This window comes from Plasmopara halstedii, assembly GCF_900000015.1.
Source record: "Plasmopara halstedii genome assembly, contig: Scaffold_323, whole genome shotgun sequence".
In the NCBI taxonomy this organism is placed as follows: Eukaryota; Oomycota; class Peronosporomycetes; order Peronosporales; family Peronosporaceae; genus Plasmopara; species Plasmopara halstedii.
Window position 1 is genome coordinate 1,862,941 of NW_020187244.1, and position 15,864 is coordinate 1,878,804.

At 43.8% G+C, this 15,864-nt stretch overlaps 8 protein-coding genes across 8 annotated transcripts; 3 read left to right on the forward strand and 5 right to left on the reverse strand.

The window, feature by feature from the left end:
- Positions 1 to 2,144: 2,144 nt before the first annotated feature.
- On the reverse strand, positions 2,145 to 2,434 carry PHALS_08867 (uncharacterized protein; the record flags this gene model as incomplete). Its single annotated transcript, XM_024724293.1, has 2 exons — positions 2,145 to 2,339; positions 2,414 to 2,434. 2 exons carry the CDS (start codon positions 2,432 to 2,434, stop codon positions 2,145 to 2,147), a joined length of 216 nt encoding a protein of 71 aa, XP_024575184.1.
- An 888-nt stretch (positions 2,435 to 3,322) lies between these two features.
- On the reverse strand, positions 3,323 to 3,534 carry PHALS_08868 (uncharacterized protein; the record flags this gene model as incomplete). Its single annotated transcript, XM_024724294.1, has 2 exons — positions 3,323 to 3,440; positions 3,503 to 3,534. The coding sequence occupies 2 exons, from the start codon at positions 3,532 to 3,534 to the stop codon at positions 3,323 to 3,325; spliced, it is 150 nt and encodes a 49-aa protein (XP_024575185.1).
- Positions 3,535 to 4,647: 1,113 nt separating this feature from the next.
- PHALS_08869 (uncharacterized protein) lies at positions 4,648 to 6,396 on the forward strand (the record flags this gene model as incomplete). The annotated part of the gene is made up of 6 exons (XM_024724295.1): positions 4,648 to 4,790; positions 5,063 to 5,109; positions 5,183 to 5,293; positions 5,351 to 5,430; positions 5,494 to 6,177; positions 6,235 to 6,396. The coding sequence occupies 6 exons, from the start codon at positions 4,648 to 4,650 to the stop codon at positions 6,394 to 6,396; spliced, it is 1,227 nt and encodes a 408-aa protein (XP_024575186.1).
- Positions 6,397 to 6,765: 369 nt separating this feature from the next.
- On the reverse strand, positions 6,766 to 8,181 carry PHALS_15337 (uncharacterized protein). Its single transcript, XM_036407381.1, has one exon. It carries the CDS (start codon positions 7,641 to 7,643, stop codon positions 7,344 to 7,346), a length of 300 nt encoding a protein of 99 aa, XP_036263089.1. The 5' UTR covers positions 7,644 to 8,181; the 3' UTR covers positions 6,766 to 7,343.
- Positions 8,180 to 9,235, reverse strand: PHALS_08870 (mitochondrial thiamine pyrophosphate carrier-like; the record flags this gene model as incomplete). Its single annotated transcript, XM_024724297.1, has 2 exons — positions 8,180 to 9,084; positions 9,175 to 9,235. 2 exons carry the CDS (start codon positions 9,233 to 9,235, stop codon positions 8,180 to 8,182), a joined length of 966 nt encoding a protein of 321 aa, XP_024575188.1.
- Positions 9,236 to 9,471: 236 nt separating this feature from the next.
- Positions 9,472 to 9,906, forward strand: PHALS_08871 (Predicted coiled-coil protein; the record flags this gene model as incomplete). The annotated part of the gene is made up of 1 exon (XM_024724298.1): positions 9,472 to 9,906. One exon carries the CDS (start codon positions 9,472 to 9,474, stop codon positions 9,904 to 9,906), a length of 435 nt encoding a protein of 144 aa, XP_024575189.1.
- Positions 9,907 to 12,781: 2,875 nt separating this feature from the next.
- PHALS_08872 (uncharacterized protein) lies at positions 12,782 to 13,158 on the forward strand (the record flags this gene model as incomplete). The annotated part of the gene is made up of 3 exons (XM_024724299.1): positions 12,782 to 12,842; positions 12,922 to 12,980; positions 13,051 to 13,158. The coding sequence occupies 3 exons, from the start codon at positions 12,782 to 12,784 to the stop codon at positions 13,156 to 13,158; spliced, it is 228 nt and encodes a 75-aa protein (XP_024575190.1).
- Positions 13,159 to 14,051: 893 nt separating this feature from the next.
- On the reverse strand, positions 14,052 to 14,663 carry PHALS_08873 (uncharacterized protein; the record flags this gene model as incomplete). The annotated part of the gene is made up of 2 exons (XM_024724300.1): positions 14,052 to 14,168; positions 14,562 to 14,663. The coding sequence occupies 2 exons, from the start codon at positions 14,661 to 14,663 to the stop codon at positions 14,052 to 14,054; spliced, it is 219 nt and encodes a 72-aa protein (XP_024575191.1).
- Between the last annotated feature and the right edge of the window lie 1,201 nt (positions 14,664 to 15,864).

The window sequence follows — 15,864 nt, forward strand, 5'->3', positions numbered from 1 at the left end:
TTGTGTACCGCGGTCTTCAGAATGTATCTCTGCTGATTCATAGTCCCCCGATCTTGTCTTTAATGGGGTGTTTGATAAGAGCTTTAAGCTGTGGCCTTCTGAATAAGAGCTATAGTCGGCGGAAATGGGCAGCTAGTAGAAGCGCCAGTTCTTGAACTTTACCCGGATAGTCATCTTTGTTACGATGTAACAGTACAGCTGAGTTAACACTGCTGTGCAACACGATTATTATTGGGAACTAAATTTCTATTGTTATGTGGCGTGAAAGTTGATCACTTCTGAATGAAGTAACGGGATAATGCAGGGGATGTAAGTAATTCCTCATTACCGCATCCAAAACCTCCGAATGGAATTAATGAAAGAAAGGAAGGTTAGCATAATAGCGGCAAGCTGGTGGACTCACCAAAGTTGTACGGTTATTACAGATAAAGAGGCTGGTCTTGATATTCCTTATAATGCACTAATCGATCACTGAGTGCGAAGAGTAGGACGGCTTTCTATAAGCATGCTTCCTATTCCATTTTTCTTTGCAAAAGGAATATGACAACGTGGTGACGATCGTTCCACTACGCGTGGCTGCCACCGGGTCGAAGCTTGCGTCGTCGGTTCGAAAATATTGCGGAAAAAGATAAATATCGTTACCAAAGAAATAGTATAGCTTTCTAAAAGTTTTTTAAAGCAATGCACGATGTAAAATCGTGGAAGGAAGTGATTCCACACACTTGGTGCTAAATATTGGTGTCAAGTATACTAAATGGTTGTGGCAAATTGCCCACGCTAGATGCAGGCGCTATAACGGCGCTAAAGTCAAAAAGTACAAAGGACGTGCGACCAAACAGCATGATTGACCACACTTTGTCTAATGCCCTCAACCGGGTTGATTCGTATTATCAGCTGACAATGAGAGGCAGCGATACTCCTCTCGGTGCGATGAAATTCACGCGGAAGATGCTCTAAAAGTCACTGGTGATTGTAAAGAACACTAACACGAACTGGTGACGAGCTAGCATATGATGCCGCGGCTACTCAGATCACATCATTGCTTATTACAAACCGTTTGGTGTTATGTTTGCCAGATTCATGCGGAGCACGGAAAATTAGATGTGATCATCGACATTGTACATATGCGGGCAGTGATTAGGTGCATGTTCTAAGAAAACGGCTTGGTAACACAGTGAAGTTTGACTTTGGCGCTGACAATTTTTTTCTGTAGTGTTTTAATAGAGACCATAGATTGCTGTCAGAGCCGCGATGTCCAGACCATTGTCAGCTTGCCAGTCTTTAATGAAAGAAGTGGCTTGGTCTGGTTAACTGCTTGCACAAGTATTGCTCCAACTATAAGCCGACATGGCACGCCCCTTAACCAAGTCTAAAAAAATAGGTGCCAATCTTTTGCAGAAAAGTGGTGTGCAAGGCTGTGATAGAATCGTTATACGCGCCTATTCTATCCCGACCCAATTGGTATCAGCCACAACGCATCATCTGCATCATCTGTGACGTTTCAACTTTTGCCATAAGCTGTCCTTTTTGCGAGCGATACCGATGATATGAGCGCGTCATCTCGCCCAAATTTTGCTCCGCTGAACAGTCAAAGAAGAGCAATACATTTCATGACAAGATGTTATGCGTATGAAGTATACGCGTGACAAATTCAGGGTACGTCTGCTCAGATCAGAGTCATATGTGATCGATAGATTTCAATCCGTAGCGAGATTGTCAACTTATTTCTCGCAAAGTTTTTTACCACTTCACCATAAACATTTTAAATTCGGTCGGCAAAATGTGATGACGGATGCTCTTCGCCTTACACAGACAAGTTCACGATGATAGCGTAGCACATTGATGAGGTGATAGTACAGCGCGCGGGATTGATGCAATATATACTGCGCTGCTGAAAGCATTGTAGAGCAGGGTGTTTCAAGTTCAAATTTAGCTTTTGAGGTATTTGGCTACATCTTTGAACCGCTACACGTCATTCATTGGCATTTTGTAGTACAGCGCTGATGCACCACCACTCAACATGCTGTGGCCCCTCATGATTAGCACCCCGACACATGATACTCCCTTGGCTGGTTGTCTCGAAAGATGGGAGGCTCGGCGAGCTCAATGTACGGAGCGGGCCAATTTTTATTCAGAAATAAGACTTATGTGACCCCTGTAAATTGCGTCAAACTCTCACAGCACGCGTCAGCGCCACGGATCAGTTTGTCAGATCCGGCATTTAATGGAAGCTCGCTGGTGGTGTCTCGAATTTTAGTCTTCCAGTTGATGCGTCCGCTAGCATCAGAATTGCTTACATTTTTCACCATCCAAGCAAGACGCAGCTTACATTGACAACTCTTTATAACAACACGGCTTACCGATAGCCATAATTTTAGGCTGATTTGAGCTTTACAGCGAGCTTTCGACAAACTAGAATCAAATCAAGAGACATAAGATTGGCGCTCCAAACTTCTCGTCGCGAAAAGAGATATCCCCAGTCAGAACGCACTATTATCGCATTGTATAGAATATACCTGCGACTAAGGATTTGGAACAGTATGCCTCACTCATCAATCTGCATTAAATTAGGCAGTTCATGTTGCAACGACCTTACAGCACAATTAACAATGATTGGTTTACCTTCGGATTTCTTGACACCATCATTAGGTGATTCCGTCTTGGTTAAGGGGGGGCTATTTTCAAAATCGACTCGCAGAAATTCTCAAGTCAACATTTTGGAGCAAGTTTTAGTTTTACGTGCCCGTGTTTGCGATGCTATGATTTAGAGCTATTATGCGCAAAGGCAGCATGCAGATGAAAAAAGCGGACACAACACATTATTATATAAAGGCATGGATTGAATTTACTTAATGCTGTTAGTCAATCTACAAAAGCAACTTGCGTTTGCAGTCTGTAAAATAAGCTGCGATCTCGCCGCATCGAAACGATATCGGTCATAGCTAGAAAGTAATTAAGCTACAACTCCATTATTTCGAAGAAAAATGAGCCCTTTTTTGTTGCACGCGGGCTCTTAAGAGCAATATCTCGCCTTCTTGAGATCATTCAAAATCGAAACACTCAAATATAACAGTTCTTACCCAACCCCTGTAGCTAGGCGACCATCTTATGAAAGGTATCGATGCGGACCATATATACTTGAGTGTTTCAACTCAAGCTTGGAGCAATGTTAGGTCCGACTGGTTTGTAAATTTGCTTTGTATCGGACGATGCACTCGTTAAACAAAGGGGATATCAAGTCTCAACTCTCATCGCTGCCAAGGCCATCTTAACTGAGTGGTTTCTCAAATATTAAAAGGAAAGATTCTCTTAACCCCATTAGCTACCGCTTACAGTCTTGATGACCCGTCGGGCAGCTATTCATTCGACGAGAAATGACCTTTTCTAATCGCCGAACAATGCCAGCAGAGTGTGTCCCTCTAGCGGCCGGCTCTCGGATGCTGTATTCGAATATTATAGTCTCAGTGATAATATTGAATCGCCGCGTGAGAACATTACTGACTTAAAACAGCTTTTTGAAGCGGCAGAGTACATCGGCTGGTCGTGGTACCAGCAACATTTCCAAGATAAGCAGAGTAATGAACAGCAATAATTTGAGGTTATCCTGGATCTCCACGTCGTGCATTGTGCTTCGCAAAGTCATGCATCAAACGACGCCCGAGTCAGAACTCAGCTTTATCAAGGCTGGCCTGTAGAGCTGTGGGACGTGTGAGGGCACGTACCCTCTTCTTCCGCTGCGCGAATCACAAGACTCTCTTTAACCAATTCGCTAGCATTCAGTACCAAAGTCATGATCCTCATTGAGGGTTAAATTTATCCGGTGAATGCTGCTCTAGGAGATGCAGTAATTCTTAAATAGGATGGCCTGAAGGGTCAGAAAGTTGCAGAACGACCATTGAGCGCTTTCATGCTCTCCGTTTAAGCAGAAAGCCCACATGCATAGGCCTGTAAAGATCTCCGCCGTGGCGCGACGGGCACCTTGAGACAAAATTTTGGTAGTCAAAAGATTATTGGCCTGCAAAAGTCGATGTGAATCCTGCGCTTGCTGGCGGATAAGCTTGGCTTAGGTTTAGCGCATTGGTACTGAGCTAAACGTCGTCGCGAGTTTTGCGGCGCGGTTTTCTTGCCGTAGAGAACGTGCTCAACTAGTGCAAAGGAGGGTGCAAGTGTCAAAGCCAGAAACGCCAACTGATCGCTAGGTCTGGAAGCGCTAAAACTCATTTGATTATACATCTCAGCTTCTTATTACGCTGCGTGTTTCTTGATGCAATAATCATTGCCGCTGCATCAATCTAATGCGTCTAGGCTAGTCAGATTTGCTGTTGTACGCCTGGAAGCGCTAATAAGCATTTGATTTGATATCTCAGCTGCTGATTTAGTTGCGTGCTATTTGATGCAATAATTATTGCCGCTGCGTCAATCTTCCTCCCATGGTTAGCGCATCTCAAGAGGTCCGATTTCTATTTAAGGCTCACACTTACTCTTCCGCATTTGTTCGGCTATATACCTTACGATACATGGTGACTTATGTATGCTCGTACGGCCTGCTTCGTGCTATCAAAAAAAAAGTACGCACTTCCATACTGACTGAGTCTTAGCGATACTCTCCGCACTCTCATCGTATCCTTCTATTGAGTAGCTGCATCTATGAACCTCAATTTTGGAATTGATGCCACAGCTGCATCTCAAAATGCTTTTCCTTATTATGTGTTTCAAGAGTTTGAGGCCTGCGTATTGAAACCGACAAAGGTTTGGTCATTATGTGACAAGCGACTAATGAGTGAAGCAGGGTTAGGGCACTTTTGCTTGAAATCGAATTTTACAGTAAATCGACAATTTCGCTGCGCGATTACTCTTAAAACTATCCATAGGGCAAATCTCTTTTCCTCATTTGTTGAATATCTGTCTTGCACCGACACTCAATTGGTTGTAATATCTACTTAAAACTCGAGCCAGGGGGCCGCCATTTTTCATCGAAGAGTCCGAGGAAAGTGAGACTCACCGCATCAATTTACGCGCCAGACAATCAGAGAAACAGACGGACGGACACAGGGCCCGACAGGCATGCTGAGCCTTTAAATCGACAGCTTTTCATTCAATTAGTTACCTGTAAGTCTGTCCGACGAAAGATACAGAAAGCTCGTTCGAACCTCCTCCAACCGCTTACCTCGTTAACTAGCAGACAACGCCATGCCAGGAGAAGCTGGAGCCAATCGCACGTTTCGATCGATCTTTGGAGATCAAAAGACGCAACATGATCAAGTATTAATGCTGGAGAAAGAGAGTGATAACAGTGCGTCAATCGTCGCTAACACGGAGGTTTCTGTGGCAATGGATGACGACGATGAAGCCTTGTGGAATGATGAAATGCCATTAGATGGAAGTACAAGTGCATACGGGAACAACGATAGGTTGGGACTCCAGTTTGCGGTGAGTTGCATCTGTGAGTTGTTGATATGTGGCTGACATTAAATGAGTGCATGAATACAATAGCAACTCAAGTCCATGGAAGAGTGGGCGGACGGCGAAGATGAGGAGGAAAACTGGAAAGATGCATTGCAAGATCGTGTGAACCAGCTTGAGCTCGTTCTTCAGAATCGGAATGACGCTGCTGGACATGATGTCGACCAGCAACAAAAGGTTGTAGCTCACGGGTCACAAAATGTTGACTTCAGTCAGTCGCTCCCGGCCTCACGACAACCGTCTCCTGGCGCTGTCTCTAAACAATCTCGACATATGACGCGGCATAAGATGCAACGCACATCTTCGTTACATGCATGCATTACCAGCGACATGAAAGTCACGTATAGTCCTCAATATGGTCTGTGGAACAATCAAAGCAAAGGAACGAAAGGTAAAGCCGGACATATAATTCATCACGACACCCGCACCAGGGCAACTTCGGTTGATTTTGTTGCCCGCAACATTGAAACGGTAGAGCAATATTGCAAACGTTCTGACTCGTTGAGTGGATTGAATGCTTTCAAGACGAACTCGCCGCAGCATTCGCTCTCCAGAAAGAAATTAACGAATAGTAATCATACAAGTCCTTGTCAGAGAAATAGTGATTGTGCTCGCGTGTCCAAGACAATTGCACTAGCGTCGCCAAAAGCGTCAGTATCTCACTTGAGCGAAACAGAGGCAATTCGTCGTTTTGTGCTGGACGATATTAAAATGGTAAGTATTTGCAGTTCTCTTTGATTGAATTGAAACTTATTGTTCCAAATATTCCAGATGTCCATGGAACGGCTTGTGAGCGATGCCCAGCGATTACACTATTTAGAAAGCTACTTTAAGACTCGCCAGGGATCAGGCGCCACGCCTTCCATCACAACCTCGACGTTCGTAGCTCCGACTTCACCTGCCTCTTCCTCTTCGCCAATGTCAACATCCTGACTGCTATTTTCCTTGCATATGCGATATATTTGGCCACGTGCTTTATTTAATGGCAGCTTTTTTGGCTGCAGACAATAGTGAATTGTGTACTTATTAAATCAATACGATACGTACACTATAACATGATGTGCTTCAAATGGTAATTGCTAGACAAATTACATACCTTTATCCACTGTTTTTGCATGACGGGAACAGTAGCTGGCACTAAATCGTATATGTAACCTGCAATCTCATTATTCTGAGTACCATCAGAGAGATCAAACAAATCAAGTGTATCGGCACTTTGATCTGTTGAATCGCTTGAAGATGCAAACTTTACTCTTAGCACTCACTACCTGCAACTAGCGGTTTGTTGCTTTCGATTTCAAGCAAAAAGGAATGCCAAGCTATCTCAAATGCCAATGACACTGTATAATCAAAAAGAACAGAACCACATCAAGCAAAAAAGTGTTATTGACAGTTGACGCTACGGCGCAAAATTTAGGATTTAACAAGCAGAGAGGATGGAAAGAGGACAGTATGTGCTGAACAGCAGCTCACAGAAAAAGCTCGGCTGGTGCCTCGTAAACTCAACATGATAGCAATACAGAACATGTGGACGGAAAGTAGCATAATGATACAGCAACGAGCGCTAGCTGAGTCGCGCTTGAGTCCTCAGAATATGTCAACCAAGCATCCGAACACCATTAATCCTGAACTTGTTTAACGAAAACTTGTAATCGTGCTCGCGATAATCAATCCGACGATGACGATATGAAGATGAAGATGCAAGCGAATCCTGATTTGCCTCTCTAATAACATTTTGAGCAGTCTGGGTCTGATGACTCGGAGACTTACAGCAAAATAGCGACCAGAATAGGTCAAAAACTCACCTCTAGCCTTCATAATGTGCCTCCGTGATAATTTTATGCTTTGTAGCCGAACTCACCCTACTGGCATTGTCCTAGTCAACTTTCACTAACTTGTTGGTTGACGATAATATTCACCCACGACTCACACACAGGACCAGCCAGCAACGCTGCTTCAAGAAAGTTTTGATCTCGATCACGAGATTGCCAAAGAAAATTAGTAGTTTTGCACGGAATAGCGATTCGTTTTCTCGACACTACAACGGCATAGTGATTCAAAATCACTTCCCATGTGTTGTTTGTGGGGCATAAAATCACACTTATTATATTTATTGCTTTTTCTTTCCAGCTCTGATGTTTTCTATGACTTGTATGGTTTAATCTCTTGCCATTTTTCATTGATTTGTCGTCGTATAAACCTGAGACCTGTTTGTCACCGATACCAACCAACCACAGTAGATCACCCGAGCGTTTGTAGTGAGTGCTATTCGATCATAAACTTCAAATCTTGCCTTGACCTTCCATTTTCGCGTTCGAAAAATGTGATAGTAGCACGAGCACAGACTTGAATTTGCAATTGCTATATTGCTTGTGCTTCAAACGCTTCCCGCTTTGCTCATTGTATGGAAACATGAAAGAATGACCACAATTAAAATTCTGCGCCTCTCAAAAATTCACGAGTTGAAAACATCGACAAAACGCAAACTTGCACAGCGGACACGTGATGAAGGTGCTCAAAAAGTTGATACGAAATCACTTGAAATTTCAAACTGAGGATGCACCAAGTCATACACTTGATATGCCATAGGAGCTAAAGCCGCTTTACTGTAGCCACGTTTTTGACAATAGACGGTAAAGACAACGGTCAAGTGACTTTTATCGATTGTCAAACTTCTTGATATTCGAGATATTTTTTCATTCTGATTCGGCCTGTTTTAAATCTGTTGATTTTTATTCGGCATGTGCTGCATAGCTTTGAGAGTAAGTTCATATGTTACAAAAGTCGTGCTGGCTGCAACAGCGGACTTGAGTAGGCCGGGTACTGTTCCCTTGTAAAGTCCTAGCATACCTTCGCGTCGCAGCACATCATAGAAGCATGAAAAACTCGAAGTGTACATCGGAATCACCCCGTATTTTGCACAACGCGGCACATTGCGCATCTGCATGCGCTTTTTAATTGTATCTAGTGGATAAACCGCGAGCTTCGATACAATCCCTGCTACAGCACCACTTCCGATATACGAAAGCGTTGTTGCCACCGGCTTCCATGCGCCAGTTTCATCTTCTTTTTGATGTGATTCTTGCATCTCGTTCAGGCATGAATAAATGCTAAAGGTCAGTCCAATGTACGGCGCAATCTGAACAACAGTTGCACCAAGTCCACTGTAAAATCCACGAAAACCTTGTGTCGTCCATATATGCACCATTAGACTGTACATTGTTGGAAATGTTTTCGGCACCCCCTGACCAGCAAACGCTGTCCTGAAAAAATCCAAAGGATATGTAAGTACAGTTGCAGTAACACCTGCCACTGCACCACTCGTGGCAGAAACTGCGACCTTAGGGACATTTATCGTGTCTTTAACTTCACTCTGTTCCCACCAGCGATTCAATCCGCGATAAGTGGCAAATTGCAACGCCGAGTAGCTCACCCAGAGCACTGTGGCCGCCAAGTTTCCACGCCAAAAACTTCGAAGTCCTTCTTCGCCATAAATGCTTCGCACAGACTGAGCAACACTAAGATACCTCGCTTCGACGTGACCATTACCAATGGGCGCAGGCTGCACTTGAAATCGAATTTTGAGGAGATCCAATGGAGCAGCGACTAGCCGCGTTATTCCTAAGACCGACGAACAGTGACCGATTACACAGGCAGATAGAGATTCAATCTATATTCATTTTAATTGCAAAATTAATGCTTAGCTATTACCTCCAGATACGGCACCGGCGATTGCCGCCTCAGTGATGGACGCGCCATTAGTGTTTGTCATCCCGTCTTTTAGATTTTTCTCACAAAATGTCGATATATTATATTTTGAGCAAGCTGCTTTAATCATTTTGCGTAAAATGAGGTGCTATTTATAGCTTTAAACTAATAAACTTTAGCCAATTTGCAGTAAAACCAGGTACTAATCAAAATTTTATAGCGATGCTATCAAGTTCGTGCTTCGCGCAACCTTCGGTAAACTATTTATACAAATACATCCCAAGCATAGACGCTAGACTAATGACAACCACCCGCTCATCGAAGCCCGGCAGCGTGAACGTGAAGGCCTCGGAGCCACCCCGCGGCCGCCCCGTAAGTGGACGAGTGTGGAAGAAAGTTCAGAAGACTCGATTTTCGACCCAGAGTCTCAAAGGAAGTAAGGTTTTAAGCACCACATGGGAGGAGAAGATGCTCCAACGCTCTAAGTTAAAAAATCTCAAGGAATTGCAGACTGAGATTAAGATGCGTCGACAAGCTGAAAAAGATGCTAAGCGTCAGGCACGTGAAGAGAAGGAAAAGCGACGGAAGGAGAACGAGCTGAAGTCAGCTGCTGTACAAGTAATATCACGGACGCACAGACTCAAGACCATGAGCAAGAAACAATTGCGGAATATAAAGAAGACTATTGTTAACAAGCATGGCGTAGTTGAGTACGTGCCTGTGTACTCCAAGTAGATGTGCTAGTCATATGCTCTTAGAAGGACGCCAATTGACTCTTGTTTCGAAATATATACATTTTGGCCGGAAGATATCATGCAAACACAAGCTTTATAAGAATTTTTATATTGTAAGCGCAGTCGGGCAGTGCGCCATATGCCACTAGAGCTTAAGACTCTCAAACCTTTCTAGCGTTAACGATTTTATTTTTTAACAGTTATGCTGTCTGCATACCGTCTCTACCTCGGACTGCTGGTTACGACCTATAATTGTTTGTTATTAAAAATGAGTCGTGAGTCTGAAAATATATGCTTACTGCCTCATCTTCCGATCTGACCTTATAGCCCCTTTTTAACATCCATGGATACTTAAAAAGTTAGTTGAGTAATGTTCACAGTGAACATGTAGTATGGCTATCATGCGAACCGTAAGCAGTACATATAGAGAATTTTTGGCACTTGCGCTTAACCTCGCACCGTTGTGGATACAGCAAGTCTACGCAGTTAGAATTTTCAAAGCAGTTATTAGCCAGAAGTCACCAGATGCAATACACGACGTTGATTATTTAGTGGAATCTTTTATCTAGCAATCGAACGTAAAGTAGAGCACATGGATTGCCAATGAGCTCTATAATCTGAGCAAATAAGTTTGGAGGCTCACAGTTTGGCACTCAAGGGAGGAGCAGCGTCCTCATCCTGTATAAGTTAGATAATGCAGACTCGATGAGCCAAATCTTTCATTCTGCGACGTGGGTGGCAATTTTGTAACTTAGCAACCGAACGGAACAAGTCGGTCCACAATGAATAGCACATTTGGAAACTTAAAGAACGCAAGTTGTTACCGCTCGTCTGGAGGCTCTCACTGGTTATAAAGTTGTGCTGGTGAGGCAATTGAAGGCCATCTCAATCAGTCGCTGGTTTTGCTCTACAAAGCCGCTTTCGCTAAGCGTCGGCTCTTCGAAAACAACGACGAAAGAGATGTCTCTGAATAGCAGAAATTAAGCTAGTCATACGATACATACTCGACCATCATGGTAATGAACTGAGCGGCAGATATCACTGCAAAACCAGTTATCACATGCTTAATCAAATCTTTTATTTATTCGTCAAGGGAGTTTTTTGCGGAATTGGACCTTGGATTATGAGCTTTCGTACCCAAGATGACTACCAAATGTCTAATGAAAACCGTTTCCATCATCACTAGGAGTATTTACAGGCCTGCCTCGATATCTTTCGCGTCAACGAAACTGCTCAATTGGGGCGTTGAGTGTTGCATCGAATGCGGAACACAAATAGGATGAGGCTTCATGAGCTCGCCAGCAAAGCTGTGCTTTAGTTATGCCGAGGGGAGAATGAACGACCTCAAAGCTACTTCATTGCAATGTGGTACCCAATGATGTTGCATCGGCGAGAATGCGTAACAATCACACACAGTGTGTGTCGTCGTCTTTCTTAGTTAAGTGGTATAAATGGTGTATCTCTGCGGAAGAGTAAAGTATAAGCGCCTTGCAAAAAAGTTTGAAGTCTCAGTAAAAAAAGAGCGATTCCTTCTGAATGAACTGGGTCTAAGTGTACTTAGGTCAGTTGGATACAGATCTAAAGAAATGTACGTTCTGTATGGAGTTTGGATCGCACAGGTGGTAGCTGTAGGCTATGAGCATCAAACGGCCCAAAAAAATTTGATCGATCAGAAACGTCGTGCAAATACGAAGGGCGCACGATTAATGAGAATATATAGCACTGAAAACGCCTAGAAAAGCCTAGAAAAGCCTAGAAAACGGATTTCACTTTATGTCACTCGTGCCTCTCTCAACGAGGACTGTCAAAGGTATCTATCTTACGGTTTGATAGCGAAATACGCTATTTGGTCCTAGACATAAGTTCAGCATAAGATCATATCCTAAATTTGCTTCGGTGACATCCACAAACTTTTCTTTTAGTGGAGGTTTGGTGATAAGTCTTCAAATGTTACTACTGGCAGAGCAATTGTGTATTGTGGTTACAAGGGTGAGAATTCACGATGCGAATCAAGGCGCTTAGTGCCGCGATCTCTAGAGCAAGTAGGATGGAGTTAGTCGACGAGCGAAATATACAAGTCAGACTGTCAATAAGAATGACTCATCCTTGGCACGATATGCAGTGTCACTTGACCCACAAACCCTAGTGACGTGCCCACCGTGCGAAGCGTAGTAATTCCGCGAGTTTGTGCCGAGCAACAATTTTCACTCGGGAATATAAGGTTCTACCCCGTCCTAGGGGGGTTGATCTACCTTCCCTGCCTTAGTCCACACTTTTCATAAAAAATACTTAATCACCCGTTGGGGGTGCAAGATTTGCTAAACGGATGAGTCAATAGTAGTACGGGAGGATTTGCTAAACTCATCACCTGTCATGGACGAGGCTACAATAAACGTCATTCGAATGGCAGAGATTGCGAGGACTGGAATGGCTATAGTCAAGGATCCGCGCGTGGTGACAAACGACCGCAAAGGGATTCCCCAAGATCAAATGCTCACCGTAAATTATTTGAAAAAGAGGTATCAAATATTTCAAAATTCGTCAAAAGGATAAAGCATCATTTTTTCGTGTAAGCGCCCGAGCGAGTTTTGAAAAGAGAAGGCTGGATCTTCACTTATTCGTAGGAAAGATGAACAAAAATTGCCAAAAGTGCATTAGTACAATACGTTAACTGCAGTCACCGTTTGGGCGTATCCGATGATTCTCAGAATGAATGATCGACAAAACAGCAAGGTAGATTGCTGCCTGTTCAGCGCGCCCGATCTACATGTTGGGTATCGTCAACGCATATGAGATCCTGCGATTTTCCATCGTTGCAGCGTGGTTTTCGAGCGAGTTGGCTGGCTAAACTTCAGGGGCTGTCATACGCACCGACGATGTCCATCTGTGTGTTGGATCAGGTGTTTGAACATTTGGATGAAACCTATATTATAATATGTTCATAGCTGCCAAAGCACAAAGCACAAAAAGTCTGATTTGTACATTCAAATCATGCAATACATTTGAGAGCTATCAGTGCTTGATGAGCTGTTTGCCAACACAACAAAACCGGTATTTGGCGCCATGGAGATTCAAGTTCTGGCCTTATGCCCATTTTTCAGACGGCGTAGTTAGAAAAGAACCGATACCTCATCGAGACTCACAGAGAGAGTTGCGTGCTGTTAGAGCTGAAATAGCCCGAAGTGAGGCCTGCGTCCGTATGGAACTCAAGAATGTCCAACATTTGGTGAAGCAAAAGGGTCACCGCCAATAAGGCAGGTAAGGATCCGATTCGACAAAATTGTCGTGGTAAAGCTAATTTTTGTGAAAATGGCACACCCTATATCGCTACCTCCGCTGAACCAAGAAGAGCAACTTGCTACCCATCAGAAATGGTCTAGACTTGCTTTGAATTTGAGACGTGTCAGTAGCTGCACCAACAGACTACCACATCTCACACCCCAATTGGCGCTCGCGGCACGAAAAATGTGTCCTGCAATTACGCGGCACCCGTTTTCCTAAAAAAAATAGTGGCTGGCGCGGAAGGTCTTGGTGCAAGCCGTACCTGATCGAAGACGCTTTAGAAAAATAGAAACAGTAAAAGAGGATTTGGACCAATTGCGACGATGAAAGTCTGCAACCATTAATAGAGTCCGCCAACTCTCGCCTTCCTTGATGGGGGTCAGAATGTTTAATTGGATAGCTGTATGGTGCAAAACTCCACAAATTGACCCTTTTGATTGAGATGGACTCATCTATAAAATTTTCGTTGCAAGTGCCCATATATGTACCCGGCCTCTACGCATTAAGGCCAACAAAGCGCCATCCAAACGCCGAACCCAGCGCCTCTCAAGTATCCAGTAGTTTGTTTTGCTCTATTTACTATAAGTCGATATATTCTGAGAATTAGAAAAGAATTCAGCTAAAGCACAAAATGTTTTATTTCCTTACTCCAATCCCAGGACTCCATTTTGTGAAGCTGGTAGCCTATGTGTCCCATAGAATTCTCATTCACGAAGTTCTTTCGTCGTCATGTGGACCAGTTTTACCATGGTACTTTCAAAAAAATAATGTTGTACTTCGAAGCTTGCTTTAAATCCGAGAGACAGCAGTGACAATAATGTACCTGAAACAAACCCATCATACAATACTTGCCCTCACATTTGGCTACACTTCTTGCAAGCTGGCTTCATCAGTGCATTCGTCGACAGGTCCGTTACCATTTCTCGTGATGCGAAGTACATTGGCTATAGGATGCTTTTTCGTACCTAAGTCGCATATAAACTGAATTAATTAAAAAAAAATTAGCTTAAGCTTGATGAGTCCTATTCAGATTTTAGCTTTCTGGTGACATGATTATCCATATCCATTTTCATAGACCTCTCAACACAAAAATTTCGCTCGCAAATTGCCCAGGCAACCTAGAAGTTCCCATTTGATCAGCTGAGCTCAGCTGACTCAGCTCGGCTTGCTTGGCCGACGCTAACAACTAAGTTTGTTTCATGAATTTCTAGAATATTGCGCTGCCCATCGCGTCGAAACCACCTCTGTTTGACTCCCTAGGGCATATATCAGCTGCGAATCTGAGTAGCTCCAGCAACATAAGTTAACGATGGTCCAACTTAATTTGTTCCTTCACACTGGCTGATGTACATGTTGTTCGTTTTTCATATGCACCTCGGAATCCTTTGTGCCGGCTTCAAAACTATGTTGTGAGCTGATGTGCCTTTTGGTACCTTTGTGCACCACAGAGCCTTCGCTCGGCCGCGCGCACTGCATGTTCTATACATCTGTTGGTTTTCATTTTCAGCCGGCAACTTTACCTCATTTGAGGCTTTGAACCCCTAGTAAACCAAGATTCTTTCCTTGATCCAAGCTTATCCGCGATTACCTATCCTTTTGAGACGCAAGCCTCAAGACTTGTGTATCTCTACTTTTATTTCTTTATCAATGATTTCTATTGTCCAAACAAGCCTGTTCTCTATTGCTGTATGATACAATCATATATCGCTTACACATCTGCTAAATTTGTCCTTCCCGATTTTGGCATGTAGAAGATTGCTATGCAGTCAATGGAATTGTAGCGGGACTGCCGTAGCTCTCTGCTTAGAGAAATATAAGCTATGGTACACCGACTTTACATTCTTCGCGAGAACCATTATGAGTGTAGCGGATCGCAATCCGCTGCCTCCAAGAGTACCAAAGCCCTAACCGTAGCAAATAAACTCTTCTGTTCAAAATTGAAACTTTATTTATTTGTTTTATTTGCGGAGCCGCCCTAATCGAAAACCTTTCTTTTTTCTAATTAAACAGTACAACTTAAGTCAAATGCATAACGATTGGAGATCCTGCCACGTAGTGGCTTCTTGTAACGGTGTAGCCACACCATTTTCTGATTACACCAAATTGTGTGATTCCCACCAATATACGGTCACGTCATCTTGTGTGACCCGTCCTTTCATACAAGGGTTCGTGGGACCCTGTTACACGCTTTCCCATCAAGATTGTAGCTACCCACAATTCACATTTAATTGTCACCTCGTTTGAGGCTCGCGTGTTTGATACCGCATTACATTCTTAAAACATCCTTGAACATTCTCCGCTCAATAAGCCTTGTGTCTATGATACGAAAAACAGCCTAGCTGGTACTTCTTCTTCTTCTGCACGGACCGTATCTCCGAACGATATGTCCGCGACCTCACGGGAAGCACATCCCAAGCCCTCGGCAACCGAGCGCCACCACACACGCCTGTCCCGGGGGACGGATTTCCTCGTCGAAGAGTTGGAGGAAGTTGACAACGAGTTGGACACTTCTAACCCAGCATGAGATGCCGATGAGGATGAAGCGCGCCAATGGCGCGACGTGAGCCCAGCTCGAGCCTTGAAGACACCGTTTCTATCCCCCGACCTCTCCTCTCGGCTTCCAGGGGGATTGGTATTGTTACCAATCGCCCTGACGAGGCACAGAAGCAGCGGTTGG